Raw genomic sequence first — 23316 nt, 5'->3', positions numbered from 1 at the left:
ATTTTCTTTGTTTCATTGCTATAGTGATGGGTTAAACACAAGCTCGCTATATCATTACTATGCAAGTTTTGGCTTGCCCTTAATTAATTGCATGTCTAGAAGCGTGGTGGTTTTTTCCATTTTGTTTTTTAAAATGTCCATAATAACATGACATCTTTCAGAACTTGTATATATGCCAGGAAAAAGTGATGACAACATTAATCATGGCATTACATGATCTGGCATTGAATGCATTGAAAGGTATGCCAGCATAGAGAATTTCAAAAGGTGAGAGGGGACTGTGAAAACCTCACCAGAAATCGCTCTAATAAATAGGGAGGAAAGTCTGTATTGTGAAATTTCCTGTTAATGGACATAAAATGTCTTTATTACAGGTGGACAGGAAACACATGGTAAGGGGGGCTGAGATTTGCTTTCTTAGAAAAAAAATGAAACCGTGGCCTAGACAGTTTTAGAATGCATGTCACAGCATAAAAGGTGCAAAGGTTTCCTGACATTTGAATTTTTTTGTGTTTTTCTAACCTTATGTTAACAAAAGATTACTACTACTGACAATAAATACAAATTTTGTAAAGTTATGGTCTAATGCATTCATAATATAATACTAAACAATATATTAATATTACAGCCCTAGTGGACAGCTCTTCAAACAATATAACTCCTAATTTAAAGCACATTTTCTATTGTAGAAACTGTCTCAAAATACTTTGTGCCTATCCTGTATACTATGGCGATGGAACTAATGACTATTAATTAAGCTTTCTAATGTTGCTTGTAGCGTCCAGGATGCAAATTAATTAATATTTATTAGATTATGTAACGCTTTACAAACTAACGGATATTCCGCCAATCAGGTAAGCATTCTTGGCTACGTCACACAATTATGTTAATATTCACAAAGGTAGCCTTCAGCATAGTAGGATTTGTAAACGAACTCCCGCTCTGCAGTACTTGCTTTGGCTGAACATATACAGTGCATCCGCTCATCTGTGGTAAGCGGCAGTCATATTTTGACTAGCCTGAACTCACCGAGTTTGTTGTCTTCTTAAATTTTGCAAAAGAGTTTTAAAGAGTAGAAACGAATAAGGATTTCTTGGAGATTTCTTATTAATTCTTTGGTGCAAATCGACGCGATATAAGAGACAATGACTCAGTTCAACAAGGGCCCATCATATGGGCTATCTGCAGAAGTGAGAAGTAAGGTACGTTGAGATTTGAATGATTTTACTCTTTGTGTAGACAATCGATTCGATTGTTGGTGTTTTGCTTTGCATAGAAAGACTTTGAACGCGTCTGAAAGTGTCATTACCTAATCTCACAACAACATTTTGTCATGTTTAAGTTGCAATCAAGTTGCCAAAATGCACAACTTTACTACTGAACTCAGTAAGTAGGCACTTTAAGAAACAGTTTTTGGTTTGTTATTATATGTTAGAATATTTGTTTTCATCGCTTTAAGTATACTTTGTCATATTACTTTTTGCATAAGATCGTTTGCATAGAAAATCAGCCTGAATGAATGAAACTTTTGTATTAACACGGACGATGTGTTTCATGCTTGGTTTGAATTTACATTTGCAATAGTTTATGTTTAATTACTGAAAATGTAGAATAGATTCTATTATATGTGGCGTGTAACGTCTGCCTTCGATCTGTGTTCGTGGTCCGTGGCTCTTTTGTTGAACTATGGGTGGAGCTCCAGTTTGAGAGAAAGAAACTAGGTTGACGATGTCTGTACTGACAAAATCAATAACCACAATTGAAACGGTGCTATTTTTAAACATAAATAATAGGCAATGTGTATGCAATTAAAAGATTCCTTCATGTTTTATTCTGAAATTGAATTTGGAAACTTTGGTCAAACTTGATCGATGTGCAGCATCTGCGGTTGATGCTTGAAAGCGCTTAATAATCGGATCTGGCACAGTATCAGATTTAACTGATCACTGATAGAGATGCGTTTGTAATCACTTGCATAACAAAACTTAACGACCCCTTATTTGGTGCATGGTTACGTTTGTAGATGTTAAAAGGCATTTTGGGTGTTTTAAAACTGCTTTTAGATTAATCTGAACAGTAAATCTTACTGAAAGTTTACATCTATGTGAAATGTTTTCTTTTGCCTGCCCTGGATGCAGGGATGTGCACAATACTGTACACTAACTGGGCAACCCCTTAAAAATAGCCAGGTTGGTGCCCATAATGTAATTAGGGCAAGTAACTAGATTACTAGTAATAGTTTTTGGTATTTCAAAGTGACCTGCACTAATTACAGTCCGTTTGTACCTTGTTCACACACTGTCAGTCCAAATCCGGTTTTGGTGCGTATCCGATTGGATTCCAATCACATTTAGAACATGTGAACGGCCAAAAACCACATAAAATATTTTTTTCCAAACCGTTTCAGGCTACATACAGAGGTTACTTGAAATCCTTTTCAAATCACATTTCCAGAAATCCATTTCAGTCTGATTGCTCTAATCGCATTTGTGTAGCTTTTTGGTACGTTATGCTGTCACGTCACGTAAAACGTGAACACGTCAGACATCGAGGCAGATTGTCGTACCAGGCACGATTGCCATAAAAACAGTGCAAATAATTCGGAAAATGGCAGAATGCTACAGGATGCACAGATCAGATCTAAACAGATGTGATACACAATGTGAACAGTGAGTCTGTCAAACTGGATATGCACCAAAATCAGATTTGCGCTGACAGTGTAAACAAGGTCTTGGTGCACCTGGAATTAGTTGGCTTGCTCAACGTTAAAGAGATCAAGGAGTTTGAACCTAGTGTATGTGTGTGATAGGAGACAAGACCCCTAGGGGGCGTGCACACCAAAGCTTTATGCTGGTGGGCCGGCATATGTTTTCAAATTGGAAGTGTTGCATTTTTCAAAGAAGTCAGCAGCTGGCGTTTTTTCGCGCTGAAAGCCTATGTTCGGCGTTTTCTCTGCGCTTAGTGCTGAGCAGCGCATCGTACTAGAAGCAGGAGTATCACAGCAACCAAAGAGCTCAGCTGAAGAAAGCTTGCAGTCAGGGATGTGTTTGCGTTAACCATAGACTGTAAAAAAAGAAGGACGACGTCTGTTCACTCTCTTCCATTGGTAAAAATTGAAGCCGCCAGTGTCCCGATATAGCGCTGACATCTTGGGTCTTGAGTCTGCGCAGTAGCGATTTCGGGACCAGTCCTGCGCAGTAGTGAGCAGGAAGTAAAGCTGCGAAATCTAGACCCAGACATCGTTCTCGCAGAATGCGCATATCACACGATATCACAGCTGTCAATCATGACGTGACACCACCGTTTTTATATCATTAAATAACTAACTAAACACAATTTTATTTTAACTCTTTCACCGCCAGCGTTTTTAAAAAAAGTTGCCAGCCAGCGTTTTTCATGATTTTCACCAAAGTTTAATGCCTTCCAGAAAATGTTCTTCTTTAAATATATAAACATACAATATACCAAATGAAAGAACAGACCCTCTTCTTTCAAACAAAAAAACCGTTTCATCCTACCTTCAGTGGTTCTTTTGCAATCAGCTTTTGAATATGGGTAGGTTTCTGCAAAAAGACCACATTTTGAGCAAAAAGCAGAGATAATTCCATTTTTGTGACGGACTTTTCATAGAGATCCCATTCAGAGCGATCTTTAAAACAGACACGGACATGCAGCCGCTTGCCATAGGGCAATACTTCCGGGTTTAAAAAGTTGCGGAAGGTGGATAATAGCAGTATTGCGGAAAGACGGAAAATCTCGTCATTGGCGGGGAAGCGTTTTCTCTTAATTGACGAGATATCTCGTCAATGGCGGGGAAAGATTTAAAAACAAACATTTGAATTTACATCAGCATGATATAAACTACAGTAAATGGCAGAAACCAGCTTCGGAAAAAGATAATTGAAGTGTAATAAAAAAATTTGTTGGCCTCAAGTCCCATTGAATAACACAGGGAGGCGGGCTTTATTACCTATACTGGGACCAGTCACTGGGGGGGGGGGGGCGATCGAGACGTTTTGGCTTCACTTTTCAGGGCTTGTGCGGCACACTTGGCGTTAACACAGAAGCACTCTGGCAATTTTCTGGGATCAACGCTCTGTGTGTAAGGGGTTTGTGTTTATTCAAAATGAGTGGGATTTTGGGTAAACAATGTAAACCACAGTAGGCTGATGTTTTAGTTGGTTCCTGACCCTGTGCCATCTGCAGAGGCGCGTGGACAATTACCCCCAACCGACTTTCATTACCATTTAAATGGAGCTATGCAAACGTTTGAGGAGAAAATGTAGTGTTCTGTGGTGTTTGGTGTGCCATGATGTAGTTTACCAAATTTATGTAGGAACACATTTAAAAAAATAATATTCTGCTTACATGGTACCTTGATTTAATAATTGGAGTTTAAAATGTATTTAAAAGTTGGTTGTTAAAAATATTTCACCAATCAGAAAGCAGTTATCCAAAGAGAGATTTTTACTACTGTATGTTTCTTTTGAAGAAGTTGTTCTTGTGCATCAAGTTTTCAGTGTAGTCGTTATCTGTAGTAATTATCATGGGAATCATTTGTTTTCCTCTAGGCAGAATACACATAACAGACCTGGCTCCCACGTTATTTTATCTGCTATACTTTAACAAAGCAATCAGGTAGATAATGAATCAGCAGAAATATCAGTGCTGTTCAACAAAGGTTATCAAAGCATCAGATCTTTGTTAGAAATTTCCCTCAGCAAGTGTATGTGAGACAGAATCTTTTCCCATATGCAGCTGCCCATAATGTCTGGCTTAAACCTCAAGTACTTCCTGCAAGTGTTTCGTTTTCAGTCGCCTCATTCATTTACACCCAACACGATAAGTTTTGTCCATGAGACAGCCAAAACACCAACATCTTGTTCTCACAGGGCCAAACACAGATGTTCTCTCTGTTTTCTCTTAGTACAGGAAGTTCTGGGCTGAGCAGCTATGAGGGTCTCTGTCTGGAAGTCAAAGAATAAATCAATACTCCTACATACCCCCCCAAATGCGCTAGCTTCAGAAACACAAGCTTTATTGTACATAAAATGGCAAGCAGACAGTATCTGAAGACAGTGGTGCAAATGTCCTAGTTGCTAAGCAGTATCAACCTGAGATAAGAGTGTTGGTTAAAGGGATTTTGGGGGATTTTCTTGCTCCTCTCATTAGCTTTTACTGCTGCATGTGGGATTTGAACCCTGTTTCGGGCCTCCACTTGGTGTTGCCCCTTTATATCAGAGGGGCTTTTTAAAGGTGAAGTGCTAGATGGAAAGAACCCTTGTTTTTTAGATAAATTTTCACTGCAAGACAGAATGTTTGTTTACTGTTGCTTTAAACCAATGGTTTTCAGGTGGTGGACTACTTTAGTAAAAAAATAATACAGAGTACTAAGGCTGGGTGGTATGACGGTAGGGGTGGGCGATATGACCAAAATCTTCTATCACGATAGGATTAATTTTATATCATGATAACGATATGTATCACGGTAGAGTTTTTTATGTTTTAATAAGGTTTAAATCTTTAATACCATAGAAATGTTCATAATTCTCACAAAAAACATATACAAGCATAGAAAGAAGATAAAAACAAACAAAACTCAAGCTCTCTGAAGATACACAGTCAATAAGAATGATAATAAATAATTATGCATGTATGTATAGGCCTATATATATTTTTATTTAAGGTAGAAAAGTGATTTAATCAGGAGCGAAAGATTTTTTTCTCAATGCTGTTTGATTAACACGAGTGACAGACAGGAGCAAAATTAGGTAACTTCCCCTTTAAGACCAAAGTCCGGATCCAATACACTGATACACATGCGCTTTCTCTTTTAGCTGTTTACTTTCTCTTAAGACCTTACTGGTCGTGTTTATGATGATGCTTGCAAAGACGGGAATTTTGACGCATATGTGTATTTAAGGCCAATAAAGCGGGAAAAATGCTCACAAGCTTAATAAGCAGAGGTCGCGCGACTTGCGCGCTCCTCACAGACAGAAAGAGCAGCGGTTGCGCGACTTGTCCGCTCCTGACACACAGAAAGAACGCACGCATACAGATCTGTTGTCTGTGTTTCAATGGCTTAAAATAACTTGTTTTAAAACTGCAGTGCTTAAATAAGTGTACAAACGTTACGTTTTCGCGACCACACGCACAGGAGCGTGACGTGGGCACGTAACCTCGATAGAAACGATAGTCCAAAATCTCTACCGGTTGACAAATTTCTATCGGTTAATTTTGTCTACCGGTTTATCGCCCACCCCTATATGACGGTGTATTCCGTTACCGTGAAATAAATTTTTTCTATTCCTTGCATTTAGCAAAATGTAAATAAGTGGGCGTGGCTAACCTGACACCGCATGTTAGACTGAGTGTGACAGAGAAACATGTAAAATAATCCACTCAACACTGAATGAGTAATTCGCACATTAAATGTGTTGTCCTCATCTAGACACACCTCTGTGTTATTATTATTGAAACAACTCATTTTGTAAAAGTGTAAAAGTTTTTTTAGGGGATGATAAGAATAATAATAATTCATTACATTTATATAGCGCTTTTCTGCGGACCTCAAAGCGCTTTACATATGAATGGGGGAATCTCCTCAACCACCACCAATGTGCAGCATCCACCTGGATGATCCGACGGCAGCCATATTGCGCCAGAACGCCCACCACACACCAGCTTATTAGTGTAGAGGAGACCGGGAGATATAGCCAATTAGTAGATATGGGGATGATTAGTAGGGCAATGGGCAAGTTTGGCCAGGATACACCCCTACTCTTTTTCGAATGACATCCTGGGATTTTTAACGACCACAGAGAGTCAGGACCTCGGTTTAACGTCTCATTCGAAAGATGGTAGTTTTTTGACAGTATAGTGTCCCCATCACTACACTGTTAACCCAGAAATTGTCTTTACTCAAACAATCAAGGAAAAATCATTAATATTTTCTGTTTTGAAGCCAAAGCTTAAATTGATTTGTTGATTTAACTGTTAACCTTACAAAATCTATTAAACTAAAACATTCAAGTAAAATGAACTTAAAATTATTAGTTCATGTTGTGAGGAATACCCATAATCCTTTGCGCCTGAATATTTTGATTATTTTCTGCTTTTTCACAAATTAAAAACTGATAAGATCTTTCTGTACTCAAATATTTGTTAATAAAATGTCATATAGGTTTAAGCTCTTATATTATTGATGTTGTTTTGTTGTAAATTATAATTTTGTGAAGTCACCGTTCAGGTGATCAGTGTTTCCTTACATGAACCCTGTTCAAAACATTTTATTGTATTTCTCTCCACAGTACTGACAATGTATGTCAAAACACAATTTTTGTGTGTTTCTGTGGAGAATCACGTTTATTCAATGACTGACTTAAAGTCAGTCATTGATTTTTGTTATAAAACCATTTATAACATCAAATGTTATATAAAGTAATAAAAACTAAATTTATATGCAATGGGTTTCCTAACACATAATGTTATCGAATCTGGGTTAAGAGTGCAGGAATATTGGAAGAAATTAAAACATTAAGTACATTAAACTTAAAATTAATTGTTATTTCAACCAGGCAAAATTAACTTTTTTAGGGCAACGAGTTTCCATAAATGTTTTAGGTTCAATCAACCTGTATGGGCTTACAGTGTATACTGGGGTGTTATTTTTATAAAATAAATATAAAAAATTGACATAACTTCAATACATCCTTTTTTGTTTGGTTATGTCTAATGTAAACACCTTTTCAGAGCTCATTAAAATAAGTTGTAAAAAATTTGTAGAAAATAATAATTATCTCTCTATCATCACAATCTGCAAATTAATTAATCAAATTAATTAATCAAAATTAATATGGATCTATTTGTATTTGCTAATACAATTATTTAAACAGACAGGAAGCAATCTAGTGTTTGGTTGTCTTGCCCCATGAGATCACCAAACGTTAGTTTTTCCTGTCTCTTGAGTAAAAGTGTGCTGTTGTCGGTTTATGTTTTTTTTTCTCTGACATTTGTCACTCTCAAATGAGTGTGTTTGTCCTTGTTTTTATGTTCTGTTGTTGAAAGATGTCCCCATTGTTAACGAATGAAAAACACCTGAGGCTTTCTATGATAAGTGATGTATGTCTTTGTGTGCTTAAGGTCGCAATGCAACAGCACTTTAATAAATGGGGGATATGATAGAAATTAAAGTTCTGCTTGACGTGCATCTGTCATTCACTAAAAGTACATCAGTTCAGGGACCTTGAGGGGTAACGGTGGTGGCACACATAGTGTCATGTTGTTTGCTTTTCTGTCTTCATTTTTTACAGACCTATTCCGGTTGTCTTAATGTTAACACATCTGCAGGAGAAGATATACTTGTGATACAGGGGCAGGGTTCCAAAATGAAAAAAGATTAAAGTGTAACTAAACCCTAAACCAACTTTTTTTAGTTAATGATCTGTAAGAATGATGCTTTATTAGTGCTGTTCATTGATTTTAGTAAGTTTTTTGACATTTGGCTGTAAAGTGTTTCAATACTACAATATATGGTATAAAAACGTCTGAGTGCTGCCCTCTTCAGGTTGAACGGTGGCTATTGCAGTTGAATTTTCCTATTGAGCCCTTTTCACACAGATATTCCGTAAGATACACGGGACAGGCATCCTGGAATTTTACGGGACCGCTTGATATTTTATTCATTCACACTGCCAAGTTTACACGGCATCTGATGGTCCCGGAAAGACACGTGACATGTTGAAAGTCCCGCCCTCTCTTCTACGCAGCGTCTGAAGTTTGCATATTATTTATTATTTCTCTCTCCAGAAACAACTCGCGTGCATTTTTGTTTATGATAAGACTACAAAGGAGCGCGTGAATGCACAGTTCTATTCTGGTGAATGATCTCAGCTTCAGAGTGGATATTTGACAAGCTCCCTGATTTCTGCTTTGATACAGTTTTCAGACATTTCTCATCGTGATTGTTTATATGCATTTAAAACCCGCATTTTGAGGAGCTGAACAATATATCTCGTTGGGATGACATGCGGGTATTTTCGTTTATTATAGCTCAAATGAGCACGTGACGCGATATTCTTTTATGCTGCTGAATGATCTCCGTTTCAACGCAGTAAGTAACGAGCTAACTTACCTGATATCCGCTTCAGTCTAGTATGCTGACATTTCTCGTAGTGAATGTTGTAAATCCCTGATTTTAAAGAGTTGAACCAACTTCATGTTGCCATGACACGCGCGTCCTCACTACGGCACGTGCGTCATTGTTTATGCGTCTCATATATCATTTCCTGATAACTGCTTCAATCTAGTTTGCAACATTTCTCGTGGTGAATGTTTATATACATGTTAGTTTGCAACATATCTCGTGGTGAATGTTTATATACATGTTATCTCTCGTTGTAAGGAGCTGAACCATAACTTGTGTTGTGATGATGACGCGCGCGTCCTCACTTCGACACGCCCTTTATGGCATTCTTGTTCACACAGAGGGTTACCCGCGTATCTTACTAGGTCCTCTTTCCGGCAACGATGCCAGAAGATTAACGGAACGAGTTTTTGTTCACACAGACGCTTGTCTGGCAATTTTACGGGTATTTTCTGGGACCAGAGGTCTGTGTGAATGAGGTTTAATGGATGATGGGTCCAAAAAATGACTCGTGACGTAAGCAGGTTCAAGCTCACCACGCCCTTGTTACGATCTCACAACACACTTAGTTCGTCCCCTCTATCTCCGTTGGGGTCTGCCCACTTTTCTTGCATTTTTCAAATATCTGACCAGGGGTTTAGTTACGCTTTAAGTGCTTATGCAATTCTGCTCAGTAAGGAAAGAAATCACATTATATTAAATTACCAATGAAGAACTACACTACTCATAATACTATTTAAAGGTCCTTAAAAAGTTTTCTGTCACCTATGATTTGAGGAGTCAGTTTTTGTATAGATGTTAAAAGAAAATGCTGCATTGATATAAACTTTTGAATTGTTATTAAAAGCAGACCAGCTCCAACATGTCACATCTTTGTGGCTGAGACTATTCAGGTATTTATTTTTTTGAAGTCATTCAATTGAAGGCATGAGCTGGCCCCTTGTTTATTTGTTGTCTTTGGAATTATGTACAATGATTTTATAGTTTCATTTTTATTTCAAGATCAGACCTGCTGTAGATATTAGAAAAGCCACATTAGGACAATGATACGTACAGTACTATGCCTATTCGAATGTGAATTGGGTTTAATTCATTATGAGAAAAGCATATTATGCCTCTCTATCGATGCATTTAAAATGGTTTTAGGGGATTTTTGCAGGCAAGATAAACCCATGCAGCATTTTGTGTTTGCTAAATAGATGAGTAAGATCTGAAGTTGCTGAAACAGTCATCTGGAGCATCTCCTAAAACAAAGAGTTCACACATGGGGCAAAGCTATGCAATTTCCTGTCCATCGTACTGCACTTGGCACCGGTCCTGCACAAACTAACCATAGAGATAGTTTTTTTTTTTTTTTTAATAAATAAAACATGAAAAAATCCTAAATGGAAATGTATTAAAATAATAAACTGCATGACTTAGAAATGCAGATAAAGCAAATTAATAAAGTATCTATTGTTCTGTTTCATATAGATATGTGCAATTGAAACTGAAATCATTTACCTTTATTTTTCTTCATTTGGAAAGAAAAAGTTGATTATCTTGGTTTAAGCCTTTTTTGCTGTCTCAGATGCTTTAACAAAGAGCTGTGTTTTGATTGGAGCCACAATGTTTACACTTTTCATAGACACATCCATGGCCAACTTATGGATTTTTCGCCTATTAAATGCTTTGATATTGAAAAAATGCCTGCATCTTTGAATAAAGATGTGTTTTTTTTTGCATATTTAGATTGCTCAAAAGTATGACCTGCAGAAGGAAGAGGAGCTGCGGTACTGGATCGAGGATGTAACTGGCATGCCAATTGGAGACAACTTTCAGCTGGGTCTGAAAGATGGCGTCATACTCTGCGAGTAAGTCTTTACTGTTTGCTACAGTGATGTGCACAGGAGAACATGAGGGAAAACATTTTGTGTGTTTAAACGGACTATAAATGCAACACTTGTTAGGGCTGAGTGTTTGTTTGGCTCCAAATAATCACTGTCAGCCCACATTTTGTCTTGTTATTGCTATAATTAAACAAATTGGGGAGGTTGTTATATAATCCAGAACCAAATAAAATTAAGAACCAAAATGTCACAGCATGTTGCCCTTTTAAAAAACAAAAGAGTCAGGCCTATTGTGACCTTATTAACAGATATAACCAAGAATGTATAAAATTTTTATATGCGTGCAATGCCAAAGTTTAGTTTCTTATAGTATGTGTTATTTTTATCTTTCTTACAGGCTGATTAATAAACTTCAGCCAGGCTCCATCAAGAAAATCAACCACTCCAAACTTAACTGGCACAAGGTGAGTATTATTTTTATAGGTGTTTTATGTTTCATATTTATTTCTCTCGGTTTCATACTTAATGTACAAATACTTTTCCATTTTTTTCTGAAGCTTGAGAATTTGGGCAACTTCATCAAAGCCATTCTCACGTACGGTCTAAAGCCCAACGACATCTTTGAAGCCAACGATCTTTTTGAGAACGGAAACATGACTCAGGTCCAGACCACACTTCTTGCCTTGGCGGGCATGGTGAGTTTTATGCCAAAACGTGCTTTTTATACGGACAATTTTTGAAGTTCTTTTGTTTTAATGCATTTTTCCTGGTGTAACACTGATTGTGTTTGTTCATTTTAAAAGGCAAAAACTAAAGGTATAGACACGAAGGTGGACATTGGCGTGAAGTACGCCGACAAGCAGACTCGCCAATTTGATGATGATAAAATGAAGGCTGGTCAATGCGTGATTGGGCTACAGGTACTTCAGTGCATTTAAGCTAAGGTTTTCAATCTGCTACATATTACAGTAAGCACCAGCCTGTGAACCGTTTTTTGTATTTCATCCTTTATTGTTCAATGACTAGATGGGGACAAATAAATGTGCTAGTCAGGCTGGGATGACCGCTTACGGCACCAGAAGACACCTGTATGATCCGAAGACTCAAACAGACAAGCCTTTTGATCAAACCACAATCAGTCTGCAGATGGGCACCAATAAAGGAGCAAGCCAGGTGAGTGTCTATATATGAGTCACTTAGAATCTTCTTTTTAAGAAATGTGCATAAATGAATATTTCATTATCTCTACATTTTTTCTTCCTCAGGCTGGCATGGCAGCCCCAGGCACCAGGAGAGATATTTTTGACCAGAAAGTAGCGGTCCAGCCTCTGGATAACTCCACCATCTCGCTTCAGATGGGCACCAACAAGGTGGCGTCTCAGAAAGGCATGAGTGTTTATGGGCTTGGCAGGCAGGTGTACGACCCAAAATATTGTTCGTCACCCACTGAGCCCGTCATCCACAGCAACGGTAGTCAGGGCACCGGCACAAACGGATCTGAGATCAGCGACAGCGACTACCAGGGCGAATACCAAGAGGAATATCAGGATGACTACCAGGCAGACTACCATGACGAATACAGAGGCCACTACGACCAAGGCATTGACTATTAAACCGCTGGATGGAGCACACCACAATGAGGAATGTTTTTGGATTCGTGCATCAACAGAGTGAGGCTTTTTTCCCCTCACTGGCCTTTTTGTTTAAGAGACAAAACAAAAGCAGATGTTTAATTAAAGAGGAGCTTGTATCTTCATTCCGCTGTTGATTTACGCAGTATTTTATTAGGTAACTAGAGAATAGGGTTTTTAAAGTTTAGTCCTTTTTAAAAGTTGAGATGGGTTACTGGAACAGTGCATGTTATGTCATTCATGGCGTCTTCATGACCATGCTCTGTATTTATACTTTTATGGCAGCAATGATGTAAAAAGATTTTAAGCATATTGCTCTGAATCTAATAGGGTTTGGTTAATCTTGACATGGGAATCTTTTAAACATATAATGTATGCATCATTTAAGAAGTTACCATACTACAGTGCACGGTGGGGAAGGAGCAGACATCCAGAAAGATTATGCGGTTCCCAGGCTGATTTAAGCATTGGAGCATTGTGGCTTTTTCTTATGTATTTTTTACTGCCTGCCTGTAAATCATTTGACCAAGCAATGCATTGCTTAAGTTTTGCCATAGGCCCCGTATAAGTTTAGATCTCCTTTCTCCTTTCCTTGCCCCCTCTTATCCATCCTCATGTATTTATTGCCAAAATACAGACCCCAGTCCTGTTGAATGGCTCATTTTTTTTAAATAAAGTTTTTAATTTTCCAATCGATACTGTTGTTGTTCTGGTTACGTAATTTAAAGGCTTTCAAGTTTTTAAAGCAACATTGAGTATCTCGCGAATTTAATTTTTGTGATGAAAGATCCATTAGCAGAGTCTCAGAAATGATGGACCCTTGCTTTCGGACATAGGGGGATGAGTGAGTCTGAATGGTGCCTTGTGTAGACATGGAGAACACATAAGTCTGGCTGATCACAGAGCAATAGTAAAGGACAAGGGCTGGCCAGTCTAAAGAGTTCGTGAGAAAAGCACCATGTCTCAGAGTTAAACCCCCACCTCCTCCCGTAAACACAGTGGCGGGGAATAATCCCTGCTTTGTGTGCCTCTGGAATTTGGCTCTGATAAAACAGGACTCAATTAGACAGTCTGACAGAATGGCACAGGTCTCCCCTAGCAACGTTCCCTTTCTATCTCATGTGACTCCATAAGCAGCTTGAAATCTTATACCTGTTTTACTGTAAAAGGAGATTCTTTATTACTGAAAGTTTGTTCTATTTGCTGTTGATGATGTCTACCAATACTTACTAAGTTATAATTTATTAGTTTTACAGTAGAATGAGAGATGTGACCGTGGACCACAAAACCAGTTATAAGGTCATTTTTTTTAAATTGAGATTGATACATAATTAAGATTTATAATTAAGATTTATAAATAAGATCAATAAATAAGCTTTCCATTGATGTGTGGTTTGTTAGGTTAGGCTGAGATTCAATATTTAAAATCTGGAATCTGAGGGTGCCAAAAAAATCAACAGTGAGGAAATCACCTATATATATATATATATATAAGACGTGATCAGACGCGTCCTTGCGTGGGGCGATGCGAATGACGCGATATGAGCGGCGCGTTTGCCGCGAAAACACTCGCTATTCGCCTCAAACGCGTCTTCGCCCAAGTTGAAAATATTCAACTCGAGCGAAAAATTCGCATGACACGAAGTTAAATCCCGCGAGTAATCTAGAGCGAGTAACGCGTTGCCCCGCATTTGGTGTATTGCCTACGTAGCATAAGAGTGTAAATTTAATTGTTCTGATGAACAAGAAGGAAGATATTTTGAGAAATGTTTGTAACCAGACCATTCGTGGACCCCATTTACTTCCATAGTATTATTTTTCCTACTATGGAAGTGAATGTGGTCTACGAACGGTTTGGTTACAAACATTTCTCAAAATATCTTCCTTTGTGTTTACAAAATGTAATAACATTTTAGTAAAAAGTTAGACTTGAATAAAAATACATTTTCCATGTATGAAAGTGAATGGTGGGCATGGGTTATCAAAATTGTTTAAATTTTATTCTGATTTTATCTCATTTTTATTTGAAAGACAGACAATCATTAGAAAGACATTGATAAGTAAATTGTAAACACATTTTTATTTTATTCAATGAACTGTCCCTTTAAGACAAAAGTTCAGAAATAATGCAAGGCAACTCTGCAAGCATCTGTTAATTTTTTCAAATTATATGGAAATTCACTTAGCAGAAGACAACAATCATTTCTACAACTTATGATATGTAGTTTCATATTAATGCTGTTTCTGTGTTGTGAAAAGTAAAGCAGATAAATGATGAGACCCATGAGTTTGATGGATCATGATAAAGTCTCGTTCAAACAAAGTGCTTTGCTTTACAAACATCAGGAAGGGTCTGTGAAAGCACTGAAAAGTAACTTAAGATGCCTGTGGCATTAGCTGCTCCTCTTCAATTACAATAGCAGAACTGTACATCTGTATTCTCAAGCCATTCAATGACTCTCTCCTGTGTGAATACATCACAGCAGGCGTGGCTTGAAGAAAAAGAGGCTGCATTAGTTTTTTACCTCCTTATGAAAACTTTCCACTCATGGCTGAAGGAGAAATTCCATCAGAGTTCAGATGGACACTACAGCTGCCAGAGGACCCAGACTGGAAAATGTGTTTCACTCTGAGGCCCCTTTTACTTTCTTTGTGTCTCCTTTCTGTTCAGTGTGGTATTTTATCCACATGCGACTTAAAGGAATAATTCAGCTGAAAATGATCCTGTATTTTACTCCCCCCTTAGGCCATCCTATGACTTACTTTTATCAGCCAAACACAACCAGAGTTATATTAAAGAATATCCTGACTCTTTTCAGCTTTATAATGGCATTGGATAGTGCCTCATCTTTATGATTCAAAAGGCACATCCATCTATCAAAAACTAACCCAGTTATTTAATGTCTTGGGATGTTGGTTTTTCATAAGAAATCATTTCTATGTCAAACTTTATAACCACAGCTGTATGCGTGAGGTCACTTTGACCTAACGTTACAAAAACCCTATCATTTAACTGGCTGAAAGAAGAAAGTCATATACACCTAGGATCGCTCTAGGGTGTAAAAATTTAAGCAAATTTCCTTTTTTTTTTAATTATTTCTTTAAAGTTTATCATTTCTGCTTATTATGCATAGGTCACCTAGCATTCTTAACTTTAAAGACATTTGTAAGGACAAATGTTCATCTTTGAGTATTTTTAGAATTAATGTGTGTTTAAGGAAATTTGTGTTTCCTTGAGGTGAGGAAATATAAAGGCAGCATTGTGGTGCCATGCATTATGAATGATGCGAATGTGTGATGTAATTGGTAAGAATGAGACATGTACACTTCATAACAAATGCAGAGCCATTTCCAGCTGAACTGATTTTCCATTCGGAAACTCTTCCTGTCTCAGCGGGCACCGCAGGATGATTCTGAGGAACACATCTGCACAGTGATGCATCAGGGAAAAGTTAAGTATCTCTCGCTAACTGAAATCCATTTGTGCCAGATGAGTTTGATTTGCATCCAAAAATGAGGAATTGTGTTCCTCAACTACCTTATTTAAAACATTTACATTTACGCATTTATAGACACTTTTATCCAGATTTAAGCTATACATTTTATTTAATTCCTGGATGGAACCAATGACCTTTGTGCCACTAACACAATGCTACTAATTGAGCTAAAATAAAGGAGGGGTTAAAATCCTTTTGAATGTTACATTTTACAGCTTGCTTTAGAAGATTTTTATTCTGTCATTTTTTTATTCACCAAACCCACATGACTTTCTATATTCTACTGAACACACATATGGCATATGGCTTTAGAATACTTTGAATGTAGTCATCTCTGTAAACAAGCTTTTTATTATCAGCTGGTGGACATGTGCATAACAACCAGAAGGTGGCACTCACATAGCAAAGTCTGAAAGTGAAAAAATGTAGCACAACAAAAAGAAACATGTTTTTGCTCAAGTTTATTTCTAGCTGGACGAGGAAAGCAGAGCAGAAGCCACTAATAACATTTAACTTATCTGCAAAACCAACACACAAATTCTGATATCTGCGAGATTGTACAGTCATGAACCTTTCAATTAAAATGTTATTTCATCACCTGATAACACAGTGAGAAAACAGCAAATACTTCTGTTTTGCAAAATATCTGTCCTTGATAACAGTAAAACCAGAGAGTGTAAATCATGGTTTTATCCTGAAACTTGCTTGGAATTATTGCAATTGCATAACTGCATAAACAAATGCAACATGTTACAATATTACAGTTTTTTGGTGGGGTATGAATTGCTCTTTTTAGGCGTTTAAGGCTTAGAAATGTTTATTTTTTTAAATTTGAAATTGACAGATTTTCTTTTATAGCACTGAAAAATAAGTCTGTTAACTACATTTACTACAAACTGAATGTGCTGCTTCACACTGACTGCACTTTGAAGTGATGGTTCACTTTGGAATGGGGGTTCTGTCATCATTTTCTCGTCCTCGTGTTGTTCTGGGCCTGTGTGGGTTTCTTCTTTTTTTTTTCTGGTGGGCACGGGGGAGGATATTTTGGGAGGTTGGTGGTGGGCGCATGGCGGTGGGTGGCCGTGGACTTCCATGGTAGGAATAAAAAAAAATATGATGGAACTTCTTACCATCATTTTACAAAATATTTTCTTAGTCATTTATCCAAATACTTACAAAATATTTTTTTTCCTACTATGGAGGTCTATGGTCGCTTGCTGCTGTGTGTTTGCCATCATTTCTTGGGGTATCTTTTTTTGTGTTCATCGGAGGAGGGGGATGCATGCGGGTTTGGAGCAGCGTGGGGATGGGTGGATGGTGGCAGGGTTTTTCATTTTGAAGTGAACTATCTTTAACTCAAGTCACTTTTACTCCTGTTTTATTCTTTTTAACATTTTAAACTGTTTTTATTAAAATCACATTTATTTTCTTTAATTGTTTTTTTAAATTCTCATGTATCTTTGTTTTTATTGTGATTTTATTGTGTATCTCTTATAAAATATATTTTTACATTTTCTTTTTTATATATTGTTTTCTCATTTTTGTGTAAAGCACTTTGAATGACCTCTGTGTATGAAATGTGCTATACAAATAAACTTGCCTTGCCTTGCCTTATGAAGGTACCTTTAAAATTATAAAAGAAACAAATGAGATGACTGCTTCTAAAAAGAAACGCAAATCCTTGTTTCTAAACACTTAAACTGTTGAGAACTTGTAAAAGAATGTTAAGCATGTAAGAGAAACAAAATTATTTTAAGATAAATCATGGTCACACCATATTACATTTTGTAAGACTACAGACAATTAATCTAGATGAAAAATCACTAGAATCACTTAATTTAATATTTTCATTTGAATGTATGTTTACACAACAGATATTGTAACAGATATTACTATTTTTAATAGTAATATTACTACATTTAAAATTGACCTGTTGGACATCCTTATACTGACCCATATAGCCTACTACATGTATACATATATTTTTGCTTTAGTACTTATATTGTTTGGGAACCGTTTTTTAAGGCTTAGTACTTTATTGTGAATATGTCACGACTGAAGGGTTTGTTTTGTGTTGTACCTACAGCTATGACTTACTCTAGGATATAGCACAGCTTATATACATTAATGCTTACATTATATAAAATAACAACATTTGTTTCATAACTGAATCAGATTTTTAATTTCTATCTAAACTGTCTAGTTATAACATTTATAGCTCCCTGAATTGGTGATATACCACAACATATTATAAGAAACCTCTGCCATCTATATTGTTTGAGAACAAATGCTGTGTATTAGTCTGAGTCACATATTCAACTTTTCATAACTGTCTTACCTTTTGCCACAATATGAGCAAGCTATATTTTCTTCATAAGATTTACTGCTTTATTAAGTAATGGGAGACATGCTAACCACACTCAAAGCTACGTGAGGTCAAGAAGCACCTATGGTCACAAGGAAGTGATGCTGCTATCATGACAAGACAAGACACATATTACAAAATGCAAACCGCAAAACATCATTCTTATGATAAACTCATGCGCCTTATCAGTGGTAGTTTTTACTTTGGTGATGGAGACCAGAGTCAAGCTTGAGTATTTTAGGTGGAATGCCGAGCAATGTGGAGGCTGCACCATGCAGAAAGTCTCTTCCTGTCTATTATCTAATTTCTTCTGTGATTCCCCATCAATTATTGCCTAACCATCCAAAAAATGGTTAGCAGACTTAGAGATGACATGGAAAATCAATATTTATCTTCAGCCTTTTATGCTCTTCATGTTAATCTCCTATTATAAGATCAGTCCCTAGAGTCGACACATCATAGGGTTAGTAAAATGGGAATGATTCCCAGTCAGCAGGGGTGTGATGGATGTACGAGAGCATGGGAAACTCAAAGAGGATTTTTTTTTATAGGTCTTTATTTTTTACGATGTTTGGGCAAGATAAATGTTCTGAAAAGCTGACCTTACTGGTATGTCATCAATGAATAAAGTTTAGGTAAACTTTGAACAGGAATCTGCACTTTTCCTTTTCATTTGGCAGATTTGTTTGTGGCTTTTTGGAAACACACACTGTGATTATTAATCATGAAGGGTGTGGAGCTGAAATTACTGGCAGGCCAGTTGAGGATAAATAGAAACCATTTTTAGTTAGTTATAACTGTTCTTGCAAATCATGTTGTTTTATGTGTGCAATGGCAACATAAAGGTCACGTTCTTTCTGATCCCATTTTTAAACCCTAGTTAGTGTGCAATGTTGCAATAATATCATAAATAATACCTGTAAAATGATAAAGTTTACTGCCAGGCGATATATTTTCTTTAAAAGAATTCGTCTTTCAAAGCCTACAGCGAATGGCCGGTTTGGACTACAGCGCTCTACTTCCTGTTTTAATGACGTCACTAGAACAGTTTTTGACTAAACTCCGCCCACATGAATACGTCAGTCGCCAGCTAAGCTAACGGCAAGCTAAGCTGCTATCAAATCACAACACACTAAACAAACTACACATTTCGATACTCGATACATATTTCTGAAGGAGGGACTTCATAGGACAAGGAAGACATCATCCTGTTTTGAGGACAATGAAAACAGCGCTATACAGATAAGTAAATTGTGTGAAAAATACCGCGTTTTTACATGTGAAATATAAACAAATTTTATTTCGCACACTGTATCACAATCAAAGCTTCAAAAACAATGAAAGAACAAAATCTTTAAAATTAGTAGAATAAACATTAAAAAAAATTTACATCATGAATGGGTGTTTTTTGTGAAATCGCCTATTAATCAGAACAAGCTTGTAGAAAGTTCAGACATTAGATCATCATGTAAACTCAAATGATCCCTGCTGAGAAAAACAGCTTAATAATGCCAAAATGAACAATGTCATATTGCCAAAAGATTAATAGATAACCATCTAGAGCAGACTACAATATCAGAACAAAATGACAAAATATGTTCCCCAGCTGTCACAGGGCTGTAGTAGCCTTTCAAAAAGTACAGCTTTGCACCTAAAATAGTTCATTAGTACCTATATTAGTATCTCAAAGGTACATATTAGTACCAAATGTATACATATCTGTGCCTAATGGTACATATCAGGACATATACAAGTACAGTCCCAGTGACAGCTGGAGTACATATTTTCACCTTTTTTTCCTAACAGTGTATTTCCCTGTCTAGTGGAAAGACACATAGTGGATATCCAGCCGGCACTGTTGACAGGTATAATCACAATATCCTGGAGACAGGATAGGAGAGACTATCGCTCAGCGTCTCTGAATTTGAACTTCTGCTCAGACCATGTGTTTGGTTTCCTGTAATCTTAACTGGAGTCCCATTGGTTCCTCTGATGATTCAAACTGCAACCAGAGATCTTTGTATTAGTCTGATCAGGTCATAGTTCTCGTGAACTGCCTATTGCTAAATGTTATACTGAATAAGTGGCCGACTTCTTGGAGTCTGGTAAACATCTGGGATTTTTAAAGTTGGGGGACTGGGGTGTAGCAATTTCCCTTCTCCACAGTTAAATTCCTCCGCATTGTGGGGTTTTTTGCAACAGACATGTCTCCTGGGGTGAGTTTGGGAGGGAGGTGTGCCAGAAAATGTTTACTGAGTTCAAAAGTGAACATTAATAAAGCATGCTGAAATACAACAGAAACTGAAATCGAATATTTAGTCAGTTTAGAATAAAACTTAAAAGTGGTAACGTTTTCTAAATATAGCAGAAGATGCATTGATTGCTCATTACCACAGACCTAACTTGAAACATTCGCTAGAAGAGAAGCTTATTTGAGGAAACAAAATCACCACTACCTTCTTACTTCGGGGCACAAGCTAAGGAATTTCACCTTAACAATATCCAAATGGATCATAAAACAAATAAGAGGACTTTTGATCAAATTCATCTGAAGAATTTTGTTAAATTTTGGCTAACTTGTAAAATCTTTAACTGTATTATCAATACAAGGAAGACACAGTTGTAATAAAATTTAATTTATTAACAAAATAAAATCAAGAATATTAAAGACACTTCTAAAAGATACTGAAATTACTAAAGGATCATAACGGTTGAAACTAAAGTGCGAATATAGAAAATAGAAATCTGTTTCCAATAAGGTGAAAACCTTATTGTTCATCAACTCCCGTCTTTCTCATTGGGTCTTCTTTGGTGCGTCAATCTGTTACACTTAGGGAGTAAGGATCTAGACTCACAAAAAAATCTTCTTTTCCATTTTATTTTCCATTCATAATTACAGGGAACCATAAAAATAAAAGGAGAATAAAATAAAACTTCCTCATAACTTCCTAAGAACCTTATTTCCCCTGGAACAAATAATTAAAGAATAATCTGTTAAACATTTGAAATTCAGTTATGCAATACTAAAAGTAGCTAACCTACAATGACAATACACAAACGGCAGGGTCTCTAAAAATAGAGGTTTGGTTAGTGATGTTTACGTTCTGTGCGGTCGAATGAGCTGTTCGATGGTGGCAACACTTCAACTGGTCAGGCTTTGCCGTGCTGCTGTGAGGAAGTAGTCAGGTTCCATTCAACAGCCTTAAACACGAAACACTGTGAAATGCTGATCTCCTGGAGCACAGAGAGGACCCTAGCAATCTGGAACACGCAGATGCTGCCCTAGAGCCGGTGCAGAAGGTCCTTCAGAATCTGCAACATGCAGATGAAGGTCCTTAAAATAAAGGTTTGCTCCCATGAGCTTCACCTTGATGCAGACGTCAGTTGTTGCCTTTCTGGACGAGAAGCTTGGAACGTGGTGTGATCCTTTGTAGTCTCTGGGAACACAGGCCAGGAACCCAGACTTGGTGTTGCTACTATTTCAATCTCTAGCACACAGGCTGGAGACTCAGAATGATGGCGTTACTGTTATTGTCTCTCTCAGGTGGAGACTCAAAACTTGGTTTGTTCTTGGTGATCTGCTAGTATCTCTTAGCACAGGCTGGAGACTCAGAATGATGATCTTGGGGTGTTGCTGTTACATTCTCTGGGGAAGAACGATCGAAAAACTTTGGGGCTCTGTTTCAATTTCTCGGGTGGAGATAATGAAACAAAAAATGCCTGTGGAAAAGGTATTTTTATCCTTTTCAGATAACAAGGAGTTTGCATATTGGTGCTTTTCTCTTGCAGAACCATGGCTGTTGATGTCAGAGGGATCCCACAGGCCTACCTTTCTTCACTGTGAAGAACTCATTTACATAGCATAAAGTACGGAGGTTATACTTTGTCTTTATAATTTCCTTACCAAACCAAGCATTTTTCACTTACCAAACCATTTCCAAAACACCCGTGGCATTGTACTGAATGTATAAAGCATAAACATGACAGCAAAATGTAACTTTATCATACATGCATTCATTCATATGTTAATAACTTATTTGAACATATGCATAACACAGATATGTAATTAAGAATCCTAGAGTCTCGAAACGAGTTTGAAGTCAAAAGTTAATGGTTTTATGTCCATTTTGTGCTTGAAATAATGTAAAGATTTGTCCCTTTGTTTTAGACAACACTGAGGTGTTAAAGGGGACATATCATGAAAATCTGACTTTTTCCATGTTAAAGTGCTATAATTTGGTCCCCAGTGCTTCTATCGATTCATCAAATGTTTTTAAAACAACCCAGTAACTCAGTTTTGGTAAACATTTCTCTTCAAGCACGTGAAAAATAGGTAATTGAAATTTGGCTCCCCTTGTGATGTCAGAAGGGGATCTTATTATAATAATACCGCCCCTTAATCTGCACTATCCAACCATGACACTTCCATTTAGTGCAGAGAGAGAGAATAATTGACAGCACAACTGAGTTTCAATTTCAACAAACTACCATTATGGCAATCAGTGTTTGCATTTTATCAGCTCATTTGCATTAAAATGGACACACCCAAAAATGGCTAATTTTTGCTCACACCTACATAGTGGCAATTTCAACATGCTAATAAATTAACTGTGGGGTATTTTGAGCTAAAACTTTACTTATGCACTGTGGGGACACCAAAGACTTTTTTACATCTTAAAAAACTCTCATAATGTGACCCCTTTAAGGATTTTTACGATCACCCTGTGGCTTAGGATGAGAGTGCAGCGGGTTTGGATGGATGATAAGAAGAAATGCTGTGGACCAATCAAAGCGTCCTCTTCGTCTCAGCTTTCGAACTGAGATCAGCCATAAAAGGTGTCTGGCAGTT

At 37.1% G+C, this 23316-nt stretch overlaps 1 protein-coding gene across 1 annotated transcript; it reads left to right on the top strand.

Moving 5' to 3' along the window:
* Positions 1-954: 954 nt before the first annotated feature.
* Positions 955-13301, top strand: cnn3b (calponin 3, acidic b). Its single transcript, XM_065276100.1, has 7 exons — positions 955-1202; positions 10877-10998; positions 11372-11438; positions 11532-11669; positions 11778-11894; positions 12001-12147; positions 12240-13301. The coding sequence occupies exons 1-7, from the start codon at positions 1146-1148 to the stop codon at positions 12585-12587; spliced, it is 996 nt and encodes a 331-aa protein (XP_065132172.1). The 5' UTR covers positions 955-1145; the 3' UTR covers positions 12588-13301.
* The last annotated feature ends 10015 nt before the right edge of the window (positions 13302-23316 follow it).

This window comes from Paramisgurnus dabryanus, chromosome 6 (genome assembly GCF_030506205.2).
Source record: "Paramisgurnus dabryanus chromosome 6, PD_genome_1.1, whole genome shotgun sequence".
Classification (NCBI taxonomy): Eukaryota; Metazoa; Chordata; class Actinopteri; order Cypriniformes; family Cobitidae; genus Paramisgurnus; species Paramisgurnus dabryanus.
This window is presented reverse-complemented; position numbering and strand designations above follow the sequence as displayed.